This window comes from Motacilla alba, chromosome 5 (assembly GCF_015832195.1).
Source record: "Motacilla alba alba isolate MOTALB_02 chromosome 5, Motacilla_alba_V1.0_pri, whole genome shotgun sequence".
Lineage (NCBI taxonomy): Eukaryota > Metazoa > Chordata > Aves > Passeriformes > Motacillidae > Motacilla > Motacilla alba.
Genome location: NC_052020.1, coordinates 51,755,607 through 51,776,778, shown reverse-complemented (window position 1 = coordinate 51,776,778; position 21,172 = coordinate 51,755,607). Strand labels below are relative to the sequence as shown.

Here is a 21,172-nt window from a genome sequence, read left to right as displayed (position 1 = left end):
ACACCTGTCTAACAGAATCAGGATGGGTGGTTTCAGGTTGATAACTATACATGGATCCATTCACAGGGGAGAAGAGTAGTAAAAAGTGTCAATATACCACGACTATAAAGAAGTTCCTGAAAGCTCTTAGCTATCAAAGATCAATTGAGAAACTGTTTATAATGAGCTAACAATGCAGTCCAGAAAAGTGTCAATAAAACAAAAGAGAAGACAATAATCAAGCCTAAGAAAAAGCATGGAAGCAATGCCACACCATCCACACATGAAATACACAATCTCCTACTCAAAAATCAGAAGAATCAGCATTATTGCTGTTTCCATATAAAAGTCACAATGGGAGTGCCACTCGAGGGACACCGTTTTCCTCTCAACAGCACCTCAGCCCATTGTGCTCACACTCACTTGTATTCCGAGCTCCTTGCCCTGCAGTTTTATCAACACTTTCCAGCTCAGTCACTCTGTTCTGGAGGGATTCCACACTGCTCTTCATGCTGTCAGCCTCCTCCCAGTTCTGTCGGAAGGGACGGATTTCTTTGTCCAGTTCTTTGAGTTTCTCTGCTTGACTGTCTATCACTCGCTTTACAAAATAATAGCATATGAGTTAAAATAACACAAAGACATTCATTTATGTAAATTAAGCAAAGATTATATGTTGGTAATAAGACTGAATTCCAATGTTAACAATTTTTGCTTTTGTCTAGTATTTTAATAACACAAACCTTGAAAATTTAAAGGAATAGCCCAGGTATTTATGAAACATTAAAAAATATTTAGCGCTGCATAGGTAGAGCACTATCAGAATTAGTAATAGCCTTATTTTAAAAAGGGGACTTGTTAGTATGTACCTCTTATCTAAGGTAGTTTGATTTTTTTGGTTTTTTTTAAACCTTTCAATATAAGAACAATTTTCTGAATGTCTCTACATTGGTATTATGGGCTGACACCTGTTGGGTTTCATGTGACAGTACTTAAGCAACAAAGTATGGGCACAACTTCCCATGGTGTGGATCAAATGGCTGCCCATGTGCACAGGTTTATATTGGTTTACAGCAAAATAACTTATGCCTCCAGGAAAACATCATTATTCTTGCACACATGGAACACGAGTACACACATGTGCAAGCTCCCAGCTCACATAAATCAGTCAGCAAAGCCTAAGTTATTATGTGCCCACAAGCATATCAGAAGCCTTCAAGAATGTAAGCAAAATGACCACTTCTGTCCTCTTAAGTACCTTTAAAATTCCCACTCTTACTTCCTAAGCTCAATAACTCAGGCATTTTGAAGGTATTTTTTGGTGAGTCTTTTTAAGAAAACAAACAAAAAAATAGTCCAGCTGGTTTCAGAAAGGCATGAAATATAACTATCAAGAAAGAAATAGACAGAAAGGCCAGTATTCTCTTAAAGAGGGACATTGCAAGCACCTTAGTATATTAAAATATAAAGAATGTATTTCCCAGTCTACCTCAAATCTAATGCAAGAAATACACAGCACTTCACATTATCACAGCTAATTTGAACTAGCAGGAATTTTAGCCAGAACCCTATAATCAGTTGTGAAGTTCAAATGATAACAAAAATATCTGAGAGAAGAAACTACTTTTGCTACCACCTACAGTTAAATTCCAAATCTAACTTTACAGCTTTATAGTTTATCATCATATAGAACCAACAAACGTAAAAATGATTTTCCATTTCTTCACAAAAATAAAGTAGCAGTTGAGTACAAAACAAAAAAATTGATTTCTTTTGCATTTGCCTTCTGGTTGGCCATGTGGATTCAATGTTCCCCAGTGATGGGGAAAACCCTTCTGCCCTTTGAGCCATTTGCTTTTAATCACGTGGTTTCAGTTATACTGAAAGTCTGTAACCATTAATTGAAGGTTGTCAATTTGATGAGCCAGCTAGCAACATCAGGTTCTAGGAGTCTTATTTTTTTGTCTCAAAACAACTGAGCAATCTAACATATTTCAGGATTAACTATTTCTTTCTATGTTCCTGTTATAAAACAAGTTATGTATCTCTCACTTCCAGAATTAGGGCTCTGTGAAGGAAAGCTGTGCACTGAATCATAAATGCCAGGGGTATGGGCCCAGTAATATATGAAGCAGCTTGCCTGGACTTATGAAACACCACCTACCAACACAGTCACACCCTCCCACCTGGGCTGATGGTAATCAGACAGTGGAGCAGGGAAGGGCTGTTAGCCATATAAATAAGGAAACATACCACAGCATGGCCTGACTGCATGTTGTGAGAGCAGAACCAAAGGATTTGGCCACTAGTTCACAGTTAACATGCAAAAGTAACTCAAAATATGCCCAAGTCTGATGTTTTTACTTTACTCATACCAAACATGAACTTTCCAAGGCAAGAACAGTAACGTGGCTGGGGTTTGCAGAGTGCTCACAGCTTGCACCTCTTTGGACTAACACAGCATCAAACAAAATAAATGAGCACATTTTGACGTGAACAGGGAAGTGCTAAACAGGCAGAACAATTTTAAGCTATTCTTTTGGGAGAAGTTTACCCAAAGTTGTTATTAGGGACCCACTTCTCTCCATCAACCTGTGCAACATTCTGCCTCTGTACATGCATAGCCAATTCTGGTTTAGCTGCTTCTGTTTCACATTGGTAAATGTGTAGCATTTTTATCTACTGTACCTTGACAAGAGAATTCAAGAGATATAAAATAATCAGAAATAAGTCTTCTATTTAATTTTTAAAAAGCAGTGGGATCCTTATCTTTTTACCCTACAGGGAGTCAACCTCCCTCCTGCTGGGAGATACTGATGTACTAAATCTGAATTTAATGCAGCAGTGGAGATTTTCACTCTAATTATTCCATTAGAAAGCACACAGATGTCTCACACTGTACTCATAAATTTTCAAGTAGATATCAATTTTCTGCATGCACTTTTCATTCTAGCAACTGACCTCTCCGGATCATTAATCCTGAGTTATGTGCTTGGCAAACCATTGTGAGCTCCTTTTGATGTTGATTTTCCTATAGGGTTCTGTTTAGTATTTCTACCAATTTCCAGAATTTTAGCACTATGCTTACTAAAAGAATTTCAGAAAATGTCACAATGAACTGAAGAGCTGTAATGACCTTTCCATTGCAACTCGTAGGGCGAAACTGAAAAGCTAAAGAACAGACTAGAAAAGGTACTGCTTGACTTGGAAAAGAAATCACGTGTCCTTCTCCTCTGAAGGAAGGTATTACTCATCAAATCATTTTATGTTCATGAGGCCACCGTTTCTTTTGTCCCTCAGTACCTCATGTCCCCACCCTGCTTACAATGGGATTACTCACATGCTTCCAGTTCCATATGAAAGACTGGACACTGCATGTGAAAGTTACTCTCCACATGACAGCAGCCAAAAAACGTATCACACACCCTTGGTAAAAACATTTTCCCTAGAGATCAATATATAGAAAACTCATCTGAAAACAAAACATCTCTAGGCTGAGGTTCCTGCCAGTGCCCAGACTCCCTGGATGCATTTACACTGGTTGTGCCAGATGCCTCACAGTGCAGATGATGCTCAGGGATGCTGCTGCCACTCCCCAGCCAAAAAGGTCACCTGACAGCCAATACTGGAACTGTACTAGACATCAGGAGCATTTGTAGGTCTTGGGGGACCTAAGCAAATACCCCTTGCTCAGACCTGAACTGGTTAGTGCAGTATCTGTGGCTCCCACGTAATCACAGCTGCTCAACACAACCCAGGGAAAGAACGGCTCACAAAAGGTAACAAATTCCTTCCACTCCTGGTGGGCAACAGAAGGAGGCTGATCATGTTGTCCAGGAAAAAACAAACTGAGGCATGTTTCCAGGATACCCTTAATAATCAGACTGAACCAGGAAATTCTGCTAAGTGGATGGAAACAGGTTGAAATAGCATTAAAATACAGTTTGGCTTAAAGTAACTAAATTGAAAGAGCTGGCAAGAGGAAGTAAAGAGCAGGAGAAAAAAAAAAAGAAAACGAAGAAAAACATTTTCTCCAGTACTTATTACCACCACAAAGCCACTTGTTGGAATTTACTGCTTTGTAGTGGTTTGGGGTTTTCTTTTTTCCTAAACCAATCACTTGAAAATTGATTTGGCTAACACTTACAGCTCGAGGAAAAAGATATTGCAATCTGTCATTTAAGACAATAATGAAAAACTCTGCTCTATGTTTTTTCCATTTCCACTCTCACTGCTGGCCATTGAGACAGCATGTGTAAGAACTCCAGGCTTACAAATTAACTTACCTCCTGGTAGATTCAATCAGCAATATCAGTACATACAAGGATTAGCTCCCCAGTGTCAGAATGCAATATTGCAGGCAGGCAGCCATATCCCAGACTATCATCAGACAAGTAACAATGACTAAAGCAGGCTGAGCTGGTTACTAAGTGGGCAGGTCATGGAAAGAAATTACTGCTATAAGGAAAAATGTTGCAGTTGCCAAACTTGAAGGTTTCCTTATAAACCATGATCATCAAGGGTCTCCAGGCCTGAGCTCCTGAATGTGCCACCCTTTGAATTTTAGCCACACACTGGTTTGGATACCTTTATATTTCTTGAGTTATCAACATTTGCAGTTTATACATGAAGTGAATAGTAAGGGAAAAAGATAATTTTATTTCCATTCCTTTAAGCTGAATGCTACAACAAGTATCTGATATTCTGGCAGCAGACATACTACATGAATGTGTAAATGATACCTCCCCAATTGCTTGCTAAATATCTCCTGAGGTTTCCCTTATTGTGGTTAGTATCATGCAAGCTAATACAAATTCCCAGCACCCATGTTCCAAGTCAGCTCTGAATACAGAGCAAGGAATTTCAGCTTGGGCTAACCACTATGCTAGGGCATCCTGAGGATTTCTAGTTTCATGCTGGCTTGTGGCCAAATCATTCAAAACACAGAACATGAAACTCAGACCTATCAGCAAAGGAACAACTAGATAAATTTTCCTCAGAAGGACAACAGAAATCTGGATTTTTAAAAAGTGCATTCAAATGCATTATGCTATGTTTGAATTAAATCCACCAGACTGATCTCACTCATGATTTGCATTTTTTTTAATACCAGCAAGTAGAAAAGGAACATATGTAATACTCAACAATTTTAAGGTGCTAATCTTATCCTTCAGTGGGACTTCCTTAAGCAGTTTTTTTAAGTAAAGATTATTCTTCGTATAAGATTTCTATTGTATTTTCAATCTTTTCCCTTTCTAAACTTTTTTTTTTTAACATAGGCTAGGCAATTGCAGTGGTTTAGTGAAGTATCTTACCCCATTAAACACAACAAACCAGAAAAAATAATCAGAATGGCTCTCTAATAATGTAAAATATCTCCCCCCCTTTTTTAATTAGACCACCTCACTTCACAAGTGTAAAGCACAGAACAGAAGCTACTGCCATTTCTGCTTTAATGGGGAGAGTCTGTATTTCTTACCTGTAAATGAAGTATTTTAGATTCATTATTCCGCAGCATTTCCTTCTGTCTTTCAATTTCTATTTCAAAGCTACAAATCTGATTATGTAAAGTTTGTATACTCTTGTTCTTTTCCAAACTTTCATTCTGGAGCAAGGCCACCTGGAAAAAATTCTACAATTACTCCTGCCAAAGTTTATCAAAATACTAAAATACCTATGTTAGTTTAAAACTATCTTAAACACATGAAAGGGATAAGATCCTAATAAAATCTCTCTCCATGTATTGCAAATAAATAAATAAAACCCAACCTTCTGATAGCTATTTTTGCACTCCAATGTATGGCATTAGTAAAACTTTGGCTTAAGAAAGTACAGATGGGACACAAAACCAGCAAAGAACTTGTGTCTAAATGTAACATTTTCTTTATTGACGTGTTGTTTAATGGCTTGGTTTCCTGGTTTCCACCAACTGACTTGGGAGTTGCTTGGAGTTTGGAAGAAACAACCTAATTCACTCTGAATTGGTGTTAAGAACTTGAGCCCTGCACAGAAGGGACACCAGAGAGAAGCTGAGCTGGTTGGATCAGGGAACTCTAATCTTCTTCACCTTCTCAAATCTGTCCTGATCTATAGCAAATTTAAGGAAAAACATCTGCATGGGACTGACTTGGCTTAAAAGAAAGTGATGGAGATGAAAACTCTTGAAATGAATGAATATAGGAGGGATCCATGCATTTGAAGGACAATCCAATGGTGCCTACTAGTAGAAAAGACCAAAGAACTACAGGCTGTGAATTACATTCTCTCTCTGTACTGACATTTTATGAATTTATTCATTAGTGACTCATTCTGTTTTTAAAACACGAGCCTTGTTAAAAGAATATCATATTATATATCTCCTTGGGGATGAAAGTAATACAGTAAATATTTTCTGTCACACTGCTTAGTGCTTGTTCATTAATGTGGTTTGGAGAAGGGGGCTGCCTGGTAGTGGTGCATTGCTTTTTTGAGAAATGTAGTTTTCCCCCAGGGCAAGATCATTCAGCAGCAAAAATGTAGAAAACAAACACTTGGCACAAGATGATGTTTGGACACGCCCTGACAATTCCACAGATAGATCTTCAAACGGATATGACACAGCACCATTTCAGACCCAAAAAATCTTGATAAACGTTTCACATCATGACCAATTACTTGGAAGTTTCATGTTCTCAAAAAAATCTACTCCTGGCCTCTATTACAGGTGCTAGTTTGAGGTTAAGCCACCTTCACCTCTGATGTGGGTGCCACTGCAGGATTCCATCTCTCTAACTGCCCTCTAATCAGACACCATCACCAAATCCCTTATGTGTCACTGCATTCCTAGCAGAACCCAGCCTGTTTGAAAAGGTAATTAATCTCAAATCTCTGAACCAGCCTAAACTAGACAAAGGACTGTCAAAGTACACAGGCATTCAGCAAGTTCTTTAGATGGGGCCCAAAAATACAGAGATACCATAATATATGTGTGGGGATCTTCTTTTCAATATAGTACAGTACAGTACGTGTGCACATACACACATAGGTTGGTTCTGCACTTTATACATGGAAAAACTGGCAAAAGAAACTCAACAGAAATGAGACAAAGCTAAGTTTGTCAGTGCAGAGAGAAAAGCCATATTGAGACTGAAGGAGTGCCTAGGTACCAGAAAAAATTTAAATTTAAACCAGTACCTTTGCCTCCCAGATATTTAAGATCTGCTGAGGACGCTTCATTTTTTTGCATCCTCCATTTCCTTAATGAATCAGACTTCTTTAGTCAATTGTGATCTTTACATTTCCCTTTTCTCACTGTTTCCTCCCCTGGCCTCCCAATCACAAGGCAGTTAGGGTCTGGGTCACTAAGCATTGCATTTCCATTTTTGTACAAGTTATAAAACATGGGCCTATTTTGTACTGAGATTTTTCTACGCAGCTTTACAGAATACAAGAAAGGTAGAATTATGTCCTGCAGTCCTTAATCATACAGAACTGTCATGGCTAAGTCAGCAATTGTAGTTTGGCTGTGATTTGTGAATTAAAAAAAAATATTTAACACTAAATAGTTTCTCAACTATAGTTTCAGCATAAGTCTTTGGAACTTCAGTATAAAAAAGGGTGAAGGAAATACAGCATCTAATTACAAATTGCATCAGCTTCCTTTACTTAGTTGGCATATTTGAAATATTCCTAGGAAAAAGCATGCTCTTATTCAGCAAATTTGCAAATTAAGCTGTTGCTTATTGTTGCTTACTAAAGAAGAATGGAAAAAACCGTATATGCCACAAGAAACTGTATTCAAACAGGTTCCATATTTAAGTCTCATATTAAAAAAGAAAAAACAGTTTGTACCAGCTTTCTGTAAGAATGTGATGAAGCCACAAAATTAGGTTCAACTAATTATTTCCAACATTACAAAACTGTGGGAGTTCAGTCTGCAATTCTACACCATCACAGAGGGGGAAAAAGCACTGAATTTTAATTTCCCCCACAAAGTTTTGATTCAAGATTTTACATCTGACCTTCTCTTACTACTCTTTGCCACCGGCACCATTCAGTACCAAACTCCTAACTTAGCACAAGCTTTGCAGCTCTGAGGACTTCCAGTTTGCCTACTCCACGTGCACTGTTAAAGAACGTGGTGACTGGGAGAAGAGAACCCCTCCAGACGTACCACAGAGAGAACCCTAAATGAAATCTTGACCCTATACAAACTAAGAAGACTTCCACTGGCTTCAGCAGGGCTAAGATTTCTGAGATACCAATCAGCCAAGCTGACTTTTCACTGTTGTTCTTCATTGCATTGATTAATTTTTTCCTCAAAGAAGAGCACAGCAATGAAGTTACAAATCATTTTGTTACCCTTCCCTAGAATAAAGTCACTGACATATGACATGTGGTTAGCTATTCTGGTAACCTGGCACTGGCTTGGGATTTCCAGTGATTCAACTCTTTATTATGAATAGGAAGAAGTCTATAAAGCAGGAAGTGAAAAGAAAAAAAAATGGACATATGATGATAAGCAGTTATGTCCTAAATGAAAGTTGAAACAAAAGTCAAGCATAAAACAGTAGTGAAGTGTATCATATCTAATGTCTGTAAGAGACAAACACAGAACCACTGGGCATTTTTTAAATGACAAAGCACCCCTCAGGACACTGAGAAAAGGCAGAACATGATCTATTCTGCAAGTCACAAGGAATGTGGGTTTTTTCCTATGATGTGAAATAAATTGTGTAGTTTTCATCAGACTAATGAAAAATGAACTAAGGATATGAATCTGTATCTCTCAAAACCGAAAAATGTAAAGTTCCTACACTGACAAAGTTTCAGATGCAAAAGCAAACTTCAGTAATGTTATGGATCAAACTAAGACCTACCTATCCATGTAGAAAAATTCTGTAAAAAAAAAAAAATCTGTATTAGAACTCTGCCAGGTTCAATGGCTTCCTTAAGAGGCTTCAAGTTCAAAACCAAGCAGTTCAGGAACAACCATGATGCTGGGGGCAAAAAACATATTACACTGGTCCAGTTAATGTCTGCTTCAAAACTACAATTCCTGCAGCTGCATGACCTTGCTGCAGACCCAGGCAGAAAAGATCTCTGTAGGCCACGAAAGGAATATGCTTTCTAGACAGAGTTTGCTTGTGATCTAGCTTGTGATCTGCTCTGAGATGACAGAAATCATATCCTAAGTGCCACTGAGCTTACATTGGAATTGCTACTTGTGAACTCATTTGAGAAAAGTCTGAAGGAGGCTCCTCACTCTTGTGCCTGCATTTGTAGAATACTTTGGTAATTCTGGGACCTTCTTTCCTCTAAAAATACAGAAACATCAGTTTGATGTCTAGGTAAGACTTTTTCAAAAGGATTTAAGAAAACAACAATTTGTTCTGAAATTTTGCATTTTTTAAATCAAAGGCTCGAATTTTATTTGCAGAACACGTGGTTAAGTCATTCAAGCTTATTCACAAGATCATAGCTGATACAACTCCCAGCATCTCCCAAATCCCAAACAATTTAAAACCTGGAGTCCCAAGGAAACACTGCAACATGAACTTCATGCTGGTCTAGCACTAAAGCAGACATCATCATGCCAATGAGTTACGCTATATTTAATTTAATTAATCTGTGCAGGTCCTTAAGTTTGGAGAGCAAGAATAAAAATAAATAAAGTTATTAACCCGTTTATTACACACTTCTGAAGTTATGTCAGGAAAAATGATGAGGTAGCAGAGATACAACTCATGGTGCTGCCATGGCTTTCTGAACTCTCTGTTCTGTAAGAAGGCAGCTCAGAGAGGAAATATAACACTAGACTCTTTATTTATCTGAAGAAAGTGTTTTAATTAAGTTATCCATGAGGAAAATTGTCCACGGAGTTGCGAAGCCGAGATTCTCACAGCATTTTATTATATAACAAAGGTACAAAGATATGCTAAATGGCTTGATAGCTTTTGAAGCCTACTAGTGCTTTAGCTGTAATGTTGAACAGCTGTAAAACAGGAAAAAAGCGCTTCTTCCAGAACTTTTGTATGATTTAAAGAAGTCAATGAAAATTAGAAGTGAGTAGAAGATATACCTTATTTTCTAGAGCATTGCTCCACTCTTTCAATAAGTTAACATGCTGCACTGCTGAGCTGGCTTCATGTGCTTTAATTTGTTGGTTTGTTCCCTGTGACAACAAAGAATTTATACATTTTAGCCAATTCCACTTCTTTTAAACCTACAAAGAAAGAGTATATAAAGACATCGAACCAACACTACATATTTTGGTTCACAGGTGCTTATTGCAGAACTGTAGAGAGCAGGGAAATCTACTTGGGAATTTACAAAAATCAGGAATACATTTAATATAGCAAGTGTTTTATACAACTGCTATGTATCTCCATCCAGTGTACTTGATAACTCAGAAACAATAAAGATGAACAAGATTTACAGAATGAGTTGTATTTTAGAGCCTTCTGTGTAGCTTAGAACTAAACAAAGCACAATAAAACCCTTGAGTCATATAAAATCTGAGACTTCCAATTCCACTGACTGTAATTTAAAATTTCCGTTCCATTTCATGAACAGCTTCATAAGCATTACATTTTCCTTCAGCTGAATATTAAAGACAAATATTTAAGATTAAGTTATCACTGGAAACTGCCAGCTTTACAGACTACACTGAGAGTTCTTACAACGCCTATTTTGTTATGTTTAAGATGTTACCATGATTGTTCTGTGATATTCAGATATGCTGCCTCTGCACAACCTATAAGTGCTGTTACAAATAATCACTGTATAGTTTACAGAACACACATAGATTATATACAGAGTACATAAGATGCAGACCACATTACTTACTTCATTTGTATTGTGTTGCTTACACCTATTGAGTAAGTGCTTTGCAATGCAGAGAATATTAGCTTTGATGGTAGATAGTGCTGCAAAGCAACTGAAAAGGGTTTCAATGATCCTCAAGGTATGTACTCTATATAAAGTACTAAAAATATATATGTGGATATATGTACATATATGCACACATATACATACATAAAATGAATGGCAATACGTACAACATAACAGTGGGCAGGGTTACAGCATTGATCAGATCTACCACTAAGAGCATTACTGCTATCACTTAAGAAGATGAATGCTCATTATTGAAGAACCTGGAAATACCTGCAGGACATCATCTATAGAGACATATGCTCCTCAGTGAGTCCTTGTCCTTTTAAATAGCCGTGGACTAACAAAGGAATCATTCTATTAGATAAATGCCATTTTTTCCTGTCAGCGGTTTCTGAAATGTCCTGACTAATATTTTCATTACATAAGCATCCAAATTCCCCAGGATTTATGGCAAGGGAAGCAGAATATTGGAAGAAACTGAAATAATACTACTGAAACTAAACCCTCAGGTTTGACTTTATTTTTTTTTTAATATTGCAGGGATTGCCAGGATTAAAACCTAAAACTTTTCTTAAAAATAAATTTCATGCTTTGATTATACACCTATGTGCACACAGACATATTAATGCACATAAAAATACGTGTTTTAAGTGTGCTAACCTACACATAACCTCAATTAAAAATATTAAGACACAGAAATGAGAGAAAATATAAACATACTTAGTTCAAGAAAATGCTTTCATAGAAACAACTGAAGTTACTAGTCTATTCTCTGAAGAACTAAAGAGACTTTCCTCTTATCCTAAGTTAACAAGTTCTTCAAATGGTTCATATTCCTATTTCAACAAGATTCATCTAACAACTGAACTCACAAACCACTGCAGGAATGTGGGGGCTTTTCATGTTGTTTATTTTTAAAATGCAAAATCAAACATCTCCGGTAGATTCACTTGGTGCAACTGGATGATTTTATTAACTGAAACTAGAGAAGTCCAGAACTTTCATGTCAAAGAATTAGGTTCTATTTGCAGACTTTCATCAATTGGGAAGTATAATTGTTATATACTGACCTGAAAAGTGCAGCCATAACGCTTAAAACTACAGGTACTTGGGGCATTAATACATTCTGACAAATGTGCATTCAACTGCAATAGGAAAAAAATGTGAGTTTTGGCAAAAAGACTTGCATGATAACATAAAGGGCAGAGGTTATCAGGTTTGTATTGTGTGCTATTTGCAGAACATACAACACACATGTGTATATTTTCTCCAGTCTGATCTCAAGTGCTAATTCTGTATATACACATATGTAAACCACACGCACATGCCAATACAGTATACAGTGTGATACATTTAATATACAGTGAAACTTCTACCAAAGACTATTTCAATGGGCAACCCAATTAAAAAAACCCAAAACAAACAGAAAGAACATACTCTATAATTATTTGATTTCATTTGACTTTAGTGAATAGCTAATCTTTTCTCCAAAAATTTTTTTTTTTTACTGGTGCTCTGAGCAAGTCTTAAGATCAGTTTCACTGTAGTAAAGTACATTTTTTTCTAATCCTAATTTCACGAGGAACCAACTTTTCAAACATAACATGCAATTCTCCGTGCCTAAATTTTACAGTTAAATTACACAAAAAAGACTAAACAAGTACTGCATGAAACAGACAGAGAGTTTTAGAATAGGTACAGTTAAGTAACTTTAAAAAAATGCAGTACACAGGATTAAAATTGATTAGTAAAATGCCTGCATTTTTCACAGATTGAGATTTAGTCCAATATCTTGGATTATTACAAGCACAGACTGCTTTTCATTGAAAAGTAAACCAATTCACAGAAGCATATACATATACATGGACAGCAGCAGCACAGACGGCAGCAGCTGGATGCAAACTGCCTAAAAGTTGGAGCAGAGAGACATTTTTGGAAAGGACAGCCTAACAAACACTCTCCTTTCAAAAACAGAGTCTGCAGTTTGTATTTCCCACAAAGCAGACAGGAGCCAGAGCCTGGCTCTTCAGCTGGCATCACTCTTTTGGGCTGCAGAATCTCATCTGAAATTCCCACACCTTAAGCCCCACATGACTCAGCTCATCCACCTCCCTGGAAAGAAGTGGTGAATCAACACTGCTCTCAATGTGTAGCTCTGGAACAGACAAGAAAGTCTTTAAAATCTCATACTGAGATGCCATCAGTCACTCATCTCTGATTCACAACTACTGCATTCTAAACACTACCTGTAGAAATTCACAGTATCATTTCAAAATGGAAAGAAAAAAAAATAAAGTAAGAAAGGGACATGTGGTCTAACAGGTTTTACAAGAACACCACATTTTTCAACTTCTGAAAACCAGAAGTCTGCCAAGGAGTTATGAATTAAACATGAAAATTGCCTTTTATTCTACAGTAAGATATCCACTTGTACACTACAGAATTTTCTCAAACTGTTAGGCAGGCATTTTCCCATTTTCTGCATTAGACTTCTTGTCCCTAATCATGCAACCAAGAAATACGTACATTTTCACAGTATTAGAAAAAAAAAATAATTAAGCAACATACAGCAACAGATGATGCAGGGCAAAGGGCTGTTTAAAGTTCTGTTCCTACCCATGGTTTCAAACCCCATTCTGACTCTGTGTGCAACAGCACAGCCTTTAATGGTGCAGCCCTCACAAGCACTCAGACACACCTCTTCTGAAAGTAACTGCTGAAGTCAGGGTTTAAGAATAAGCCAAAGTGCTCCAGAACCAGGATCTAATCTTGGCAGTAAGCACTGGTAGGGTTGCCCAGTGTATGTATTTTCTCTTTTCTTAACAGCTCAATTTCTCTTAATAAATACAGTATCTATCTTGTATTTCATTATCTTGGAGGAAAAGACTGCATTAAACTTTGGCAGGAGACTTATGTGCCTTCTGCACTCTGCCACAATTAATAATTTACAAGTACAACTGAAAAATGGTATGAATCCAGCTTGGGAAGCAAGTAGCAGAGGAAAGAGAAAAACTCATCCTCAGCTCAGAAATTTCACTTTCCTTAAAAGAGGCTTACTGAGTGATGAAGGCTTCAGTAAGTTCTTCTCTATCCTTGGCAAGTAAGTTCTACTTTAAGGGAAAAATTAAGTACCTCAGTTTTGACAGATGCTACTTTTATCTTTTCCTGTACAAGAACATGGATGTCTTCAAAGCCAGGCTTAAGTTTTTTCATCTCCTTATTACTGGAAGCCTCTACACATCAGGAGAAACTTTTATGCATTGTTGCATCTGCTGTTGGAGTGTTGTACTCAACCTTAATCTTACACCATTTCTCTAAGTATCAGTTACTATTTTCCCCCCAAAATTTAATAGATTTATTAGTAATTTAAGTTTTTCCATGAAATTACACATCTGTATGATTTTTGTAGTCTTTACTAACTCTTGTCAACATGGACTGAATTTCAATTGTGTAGTTTTATTTTAATATAAGCTAACTACCCCAAGATGCTGCTCTGTGGTGCTGAAATGAGGGAAGGGCAGGGGGAGAGCTAGTAAAAACAAAAGCAAGAAGGACATGCGCTAATCTTGGACAAGCCAAGTGTAATAATGACTCAAAATTAAGAAATTGTTTCTTTTTAAATAGTTTTTCAAAAAATCATTAAAAATATTTGAGTGTTATCACACTTAACTGTGTGGTAGAAAAAGCTTTTCCTTAGATCTCACATTTTAACAAGGAGATGGCTTCTGGCAAAATTCTTGCGAGATCTCACTAAAGACATTATTTAATTTTTCAGCACAACACTGGGCATGACTTCTTACCTCGCTCCTCATGAGTGTTTTAACACTACATTTATGAGGACATGAAACCATGACACATGGGCAGTCTGTATCTTCATGTTTCTACGGAGGAAAAAAGCAAACAAACCACAAATCAGACCTTAGTCTTTAATTAAGAGAGGACTTACCTGCAAAGAAAAGCATCCTACAATAATTAAAAATCCCACAAGATTTTTCCAATATTATTCCCAGTTGCACAGTTACAGAACTGCAATTGCTCAAATATCAGTTTATACTTTTGATGGAGGTGTTGATAGCCTGAAGCAAAACCAAGGGTTTCTTTGTGTTCTCCCATGCAAAGCAAATCTATTTGCTTACCATTTTATTGGTTTTACTTCATACAATAAAATAGTAGTCAAAGCCAAGTTTTAATCCCCAACAATTACTCACGAAATTGGGCATCTTTAAGAGAAAGCAGAACCACTCTAGATGTCCTTTCTAGTGAGGGTATATACTGCACGGAAAAGTTCATCAGAAATGTACACTGCCTGCTCTCAGAGATTCTCTTTCCTATGTATGGATATTCCCTTCCAATTCTTTTCTAACTTTGATTCCCAAACACCTGATACTAAGGCTCACTGTTACACATCACGATTTTAACCTGAACCCAGACGATGGGTATCTCAGCATAGCTGTCAAACCCTACCACCCCAGTGGGGGAAAAAAGTCAGGCCCAAGATAACTGAATTTACATTTCCTCTCCGTTTTCTCAACAAAATGAAAAATCCGTTTCTCATCAAGTGACGCATCCCATTCAACTTGAAACACGCTGCTTCATTTCTGGTACTTAAGAAAAGCAAAGGAAACAAAGCTCTAGATTTATAAGCCTGTTAGAAAGGGAAGAACAAATAGCATACCCTTTTTGCCAAGTAGCCAGGTCTATTTTTTGAAGCAAAACCAAGAAATAAAGGAGATCTGATCTCTAAGATGTGAAAGGCCTTGGTCAGAATTCTGGCATAAATCTGCCACTATCTGAAGTTGTGTATGTCCTCCCTTTAGACCAGGCCATCAGATGCTGTCCTGAGCCATCTACCCTGCAGTGCTCCCCATTCACACTCACTTACTTGGGCCGTGGCACAGTCCCAGTGACAGGAATCAGGGAACCCTCTCCTCAGCCAGAGAGCTGGGACAGCTCCTGAGCCATCTTCATCCGTCCCCACCAGGGTACCCAGCCAGGAGCAATGCCACCCCCTCTCCTCAGAGCAGCCTGTCAGGGTGACAGTGATGCTCTTCTGACAAGTGGAGCCCCAAAGCACCACTCCTGCTCAGAGTCAAGGGCTGGACCTGGGCCTCTCATTCTGAGCACATCTGGAATTGTGCTGAAGGGAGACATCTCACACAACCATGTGGCTTTAGGAGCCTAATGTCCTACACACATCCTTATTTATTTATCAACTACAAACCCAGAAAAGTAACACCCCCTTCTAATTTTCATTCCCTAATTTCAATCCCCTAACCCTGCTCCCTAACCTACCCAAACCATCTGACAAAGGCTGTGACACTGAGTCTTGGTTCATGATAAGAAGGCAGCATGCAACTTCTCAGCATTCTCTCCTGTTTCCCTCCTTGCTCCACATCCCAGTGTCCACTCAGTGAAGCCACGGCAAGCCTTTCCAGAGACTTCAGGATACACCAGAGTAACCCCAGTCCAGTGGCAGAACTCTCTCTCCCTCCTCTCTCAATTCACCCAGTTGAGAACATAAACCCAAACGCCAAACCCAGCACAAACCACAGGTGATAGCACATGCAGGGCTCCCAGCACAGGTGAGGGCAGGGCAGGATATTAACACAGCTCTCAGAAGAGCCAGTGCCACATTACAAACATCTCTGGCTCCAGAGCAGTAACAGGGAGCAAGGGACAATGTCTGGGGTCATCCCCAATATTATCCCAGTCAGCTCAGCTGTGTTTCAGACCACAGGGCAAAGCCCAGATTGTCCTGGCAGGGTCTGGTTTATGGCCAGGGTTTCAGGGAGGAGCCCAGGCATGAAACAGAACTGTCCTTCCAGATCCCTGTCACACTACTGCTGTCTAAGTATCAATGTCAGAGGACAAGCACTTCCAAGTAGCTCTGTGGATTATACACAGAATAATACACTAATCCAGGAGTATTTCATGCTTCTAATTTCCATTTTAACAATGCACCATCTCTATCTGTCAGGAGGTAGAGGATGGAAAAGGTAGGTTTGTGACAAAAAGAAACCCTAAATTTTTAGATTGTTTGAACAAAGGACATTAGGAGGCAAAGTCACTGAGTGAGCAGGCAGGCAAGACAAATGCAATCTAAAAAAGCATTCTACTGACATTGTTAACTTGTTGGAGTCTGCCTCCAACAACGGGGATTTCCTACCCCACCGGTCACGGGATTCTATGAAGACATGAACCACATGTTCTCCAGTAAAATTTTTTGTTTCCATTTGCATACCTTTTTTCTCAGTCTGCTCCCCCTACCTCCGTTTTCAGTTCAAGTCACTGAGGCCAGCTTCAGTCATTATTACATTAGAGAAAATTCTAGGCTACAGAACCCAGAGATGAACTCAGGTTCATCTTTAAAAATCCAGTTTTGTTAACAGGGTGACAAAACTCAAATGAGAAGTAAAAAGAAACTTTACAGTACCCAAGGGGGCCTACAGAAAGCCAGAGAGGGACTTTTTTTACAGAGGCATGTAGAGATAGGACAAGGGAGAAGGGCTTTAAGCTGATAGAGGGAAGATTTACATTAGATATTAGGAAGTTCTAGACTGTGAGAGTGGTGAGGCACTGGAACAGATTTTCCAGAGAAATAGTGAATGCTTAATCCCTGGAAGCATTCAAGGCCATGTTGGATGTGGTTTTGAGCAACTTGGTTGAGTGGAAGCTCTCCCAGCCCACAGCAGAAGAGATGGAACAAGAATGATCTTTAAGGTCCCTTCCAAGCCAAACTGTGATTCTAAGATTCAAACATACAGTGTCATTAAGCTTCTGATTCTTATTACGAAAGTATAGTGAGATAACATTTTATCAGGCCACAACAAAGAAGCCCATCTGCATTTCTATAACCACTGAACTTTTAAAAATGTAGGAAAAAGCCCCAAAAATATCAGCCAATCCAGTTTGCAGAACATAGTTAGAACTCACTGATTCTGTCTGTTAAGACACCACACATTTTTAATGGCACTTTTTGCCTCATGCCAATCCTCAGCCTAATCATAATTCTGGGAGAACAGCATCCATAATCTACCTAAATACACTTCACCTCTGTATCAGAATGTACAATAATACAGGGCAGACTTAATTTTTCTGTGTATTTTCATGTTTCAGCCACCTAATTCTAGGTAAGGCACAGTTATTGAACAACCAGCCCCTGCAAGCATGCACTCAAATAACTGAGAGCCAAATCTAAACCAGAACTTGGCAAGTTTCTACCTATGCCTTTTTTTAACAACATCTCCAAGCAAAGAACACTTATCATTGTCAGACTTCACCTAACAAACAACACACAAGAAACACAAATGAGAATAAAATTTCATTACTCTTACTGTAGTAAGAAGGTGTGAGATCCAAGACCATCAAACTACAGAAACTATGTAGACAGAACTTTAAAAAGAATATTAAAATCATACCAAGATAGATTCAGCATAATATCTTTCCATGTGAAATAACATAAACACAGTCAAGTTAAAATTCTATGTGTAATGTCAGCATGACATTCTCAACCTCTGCTCTGTAATTCTAACCCTCAATATGCTGCCTATCAGACAAGCTACTCTGATGCCAAGAACAGCAGTAACTCATCCTAGGCCTGTCATGTACCACTACTGGTTATGCCAAGGTAGAATTTGCTTTTACATTCTTGCTTTCCTCTCATAAGACAGACTGGTTTTACATTCTTCCCTTCCTCCCATAACAGATCACACAGTACCCAAGAAGGATTACATAGAAGATGCTGTTTTTCCAGTCACTTGCAATGCTTATGCTGTTCTTGCACAGTATTTGATTGTTATTATAGTAGCTGCATTTACTATCTAAATTGTAAAAAAATCTAAAAAGCATAGCAAAATTAACTTCAGTATCAATACCAGGCAGTGGATCTGAACTTTTTAAAATGCATTAGCTGAACATCAGAATAAAGAAAACATTTCCTGTTCAATGCACTTTTTTGTTGTTTTTGCAGGATAAAGACATGTTTTGAAAGTCAGCCTATTTTCTTTTTTGAATTATTAATTCTGGCTGAGGGGCCAAAGCTCTTTTGCCAGCTACAGAAAAGGACAAGAAGAGTTGTTATTATTCTACATTAATGTAGGGAATCTTGATGTATATACACAAGAAAATACTGTACCTGCAACATAATCATTGGGACTTGGCTTTTACAGTATTTACAGGTTGTCTCCCGGTATTTACAGGTCTTCTCCACATGGTCTGGCAAATCTTTTCTCAGTATTTTTTCTTTGCAATCAGCACGAGGACATGGGAGTTCTTCAAACTGACAATCAGTCCTCAAATGCATCTGAAAGATTAAAAAAAAAGTCGATCCAATTAAGTTTTGTGCATGTCTTCAATCCTTTGAAGACACCCAGCATTAAATACCTTCAGAACCAAAGTAAGGAGAGTTATTTTGGGAACTGCATCACACAAGAGCAAACACTGACAAAACTACTGAGGAATACATTTCTGACTGTACAGTCCCTTAACCTGGACAGCTGATTTCACTGCATTACACATGTACATGAGCTACTCCTACACTAAAAGCATTCTAACACAGCACAAGATTCTACATAGGCTATTTAGAGAAAAAGTAAGCACTCTTTTTAAAGGTATATTATTCCACATAAACACAGATGCTGCTTTAAGTTGTTTAGGTACCTGAGCTTGCTCACTCAAAGCAAGAATCTACAAATCTCACTGCAAACTGCTGTGCAGCCATACCATACAACTGTTGAATTACCAAATCACTGCTCTCTCATGCCTTCACCAGAACGGCTACAGCTTATTTTACACAATTCTGGAGAAGCCAAAGGTTTAATTTCATGCATAAACACCACATGAGAGGATTAAGATAAATAAAACCACACCAAAACAGAAATCAAATTTCTCAAATTTGTCAAGTACACATTGGGATTCTTCACTATTCTATTTCTCCTTCAGTTCTCATTTGGTTCATACATTTGTATATCCAAGCTTTAGTGCCAGACAATCACATGATTTTTTTTAATTCCTTACAGTTCATAAAAAAGCTGACTTTTAAAACAATTTAAATCTATCGTAACATTTCTAAATCATATTGACTTAGATCACAAGAAATTGACTGTGATTTTAATTTGTAAGAATTTTTTCATCATTCTTTAACTCAAAAGAAAGCTTATGACTGTTAGATTAACTTACCAGTAATTGACCCAAAGATAGCTGTTCCTTACAGCCCTTGTTTTCATTTCTGCAGTATATCTGAAGGGCAAGTAGTTCTCTCCTGCAACAATTATCTTTAAATACCTGAAAAATCAAAAATCACTTTATTTTTGAAACTGAAAACCAGTCAAGGATATGCAAGTTCAAATTAAGTAAAAGCCATGCAATTCAGCTACAGCAGTGTCATTCAATTCTAGCTTTATGTGCCAGAAATAAAATCCTGCTATTCTATTTTTCTAGAATGTGCACAACCCTGAGGTTCCTCCACTGTGAAGCAGCTCAATGAAAGAGTATTTGGACAGATACTCTATCACTGTTTCAATTGTACTGTAAATACAATAAAGGGAAAGGTACAAGAAAGGACCAAATTTGCTTTTTGCTTGCCAATATTAGGCCTGCACAAGCTAGAACTCTCTCCATTGTTTGGGGAGCTGCTGTATTAGGCACAATACCATAAGACAAAAGAGACTCAAAGCACAGTAGTTTGGAGAGGAAGCATTTAATGGATGGTTGTCCCAAAATTACTAGATGGCTTGAATGGCTGGAATACCTACGTGCATTTCAGTGGTAAAATTACAGATATTTTCTAAGGTTTTGGAGGGAAGGAGGTTTTTATTTCACAGATAAGCAGGCTTTAATTATCTCTCCATTTTAATGTTTATAAGCACTTTCAGCATTTTTTATCCACAATAAAACTGGAAGAAGTTACAAATAGAGAGGTTGGGGTTTGAGTTTTATTCCATAAGAGACAACCCAACTGAACTCTCAAGGAGCCAAACTGCAAGGGGCAGGAACTAGAGAGAGACAAGGATTGAAAACAATTACTGCTATTTTAAAGTCCAAAACCAAAGAGATAAACTTCTAATTGTTTTTCAACTGCTTTAATAGCCATTAAGAAATACCTCAAGAACCAAAGCCAACCTATGACAGCTTTTTTGATAAACAGACTCCTGTGACAATTTGTACACTGCAGCACTCCTGTAATTATGGAATGGTTCTGCATGCTAACACTTAACCAAGAATTATAATCCACCTGCCCACAAGTGGCTATGAACCTATCCCCAGCATCAGTGAAGAAGGGAACACTGCAATCACTCTCATCTGATCCCATCTGACACAGGTC

The 21,172-nt window shown here is 37.9% G+C and overlaps 1 protein-coding gene across 11 annotated transcripts in view; it reads right to left on the bottom strand.

Moving 5' to 3' along the window:
* TRAF3 (TNF receptor associated factor 3) overlaps positions 1–21,172 on the bottom strand; it is a 70,143-nt gene that overhangs the window by 8,573 nt on the left and 40,398 nt on the right. For 8 of the 11 annotated variants that reach the window (XM_038137287.1, XM_038137288.1, XM_038137289.1 and 5 more), the window contains 7 exons: positions 20,029–20,133; positions 18,986–19,153; positions 14,652–14,732; positions 11,922–11,996; positions 10,037–10,129; positions 5,456–5,596; positions 403–577 (listed from right to left, as the gene is read on the bottom strand). In XM_038137287.1, coding sequence (XP_037993215.1) covers positions 403–577; positions 5,456–5,596; positions 10,037–10,129; positions 11,922–11,996; positions 14,652–14,732; positions 18,986–19,153; positions 20,029–20,133 — 838 coding nt within the window. The remainder of the gene's footprint in view (positions 1–402; positions 578–5,455; positions 5,597–10,036; positions 10,130–11,921; positions 11,997–14,651; positions 14,733–18,985; positions 19,154–20,028; positions 20,134–21,172) is intronic. The other 3 variants (XM_038137294.1, XM_038137295.1, XM_038137296.1) reach the window with 3 other exon arrangements.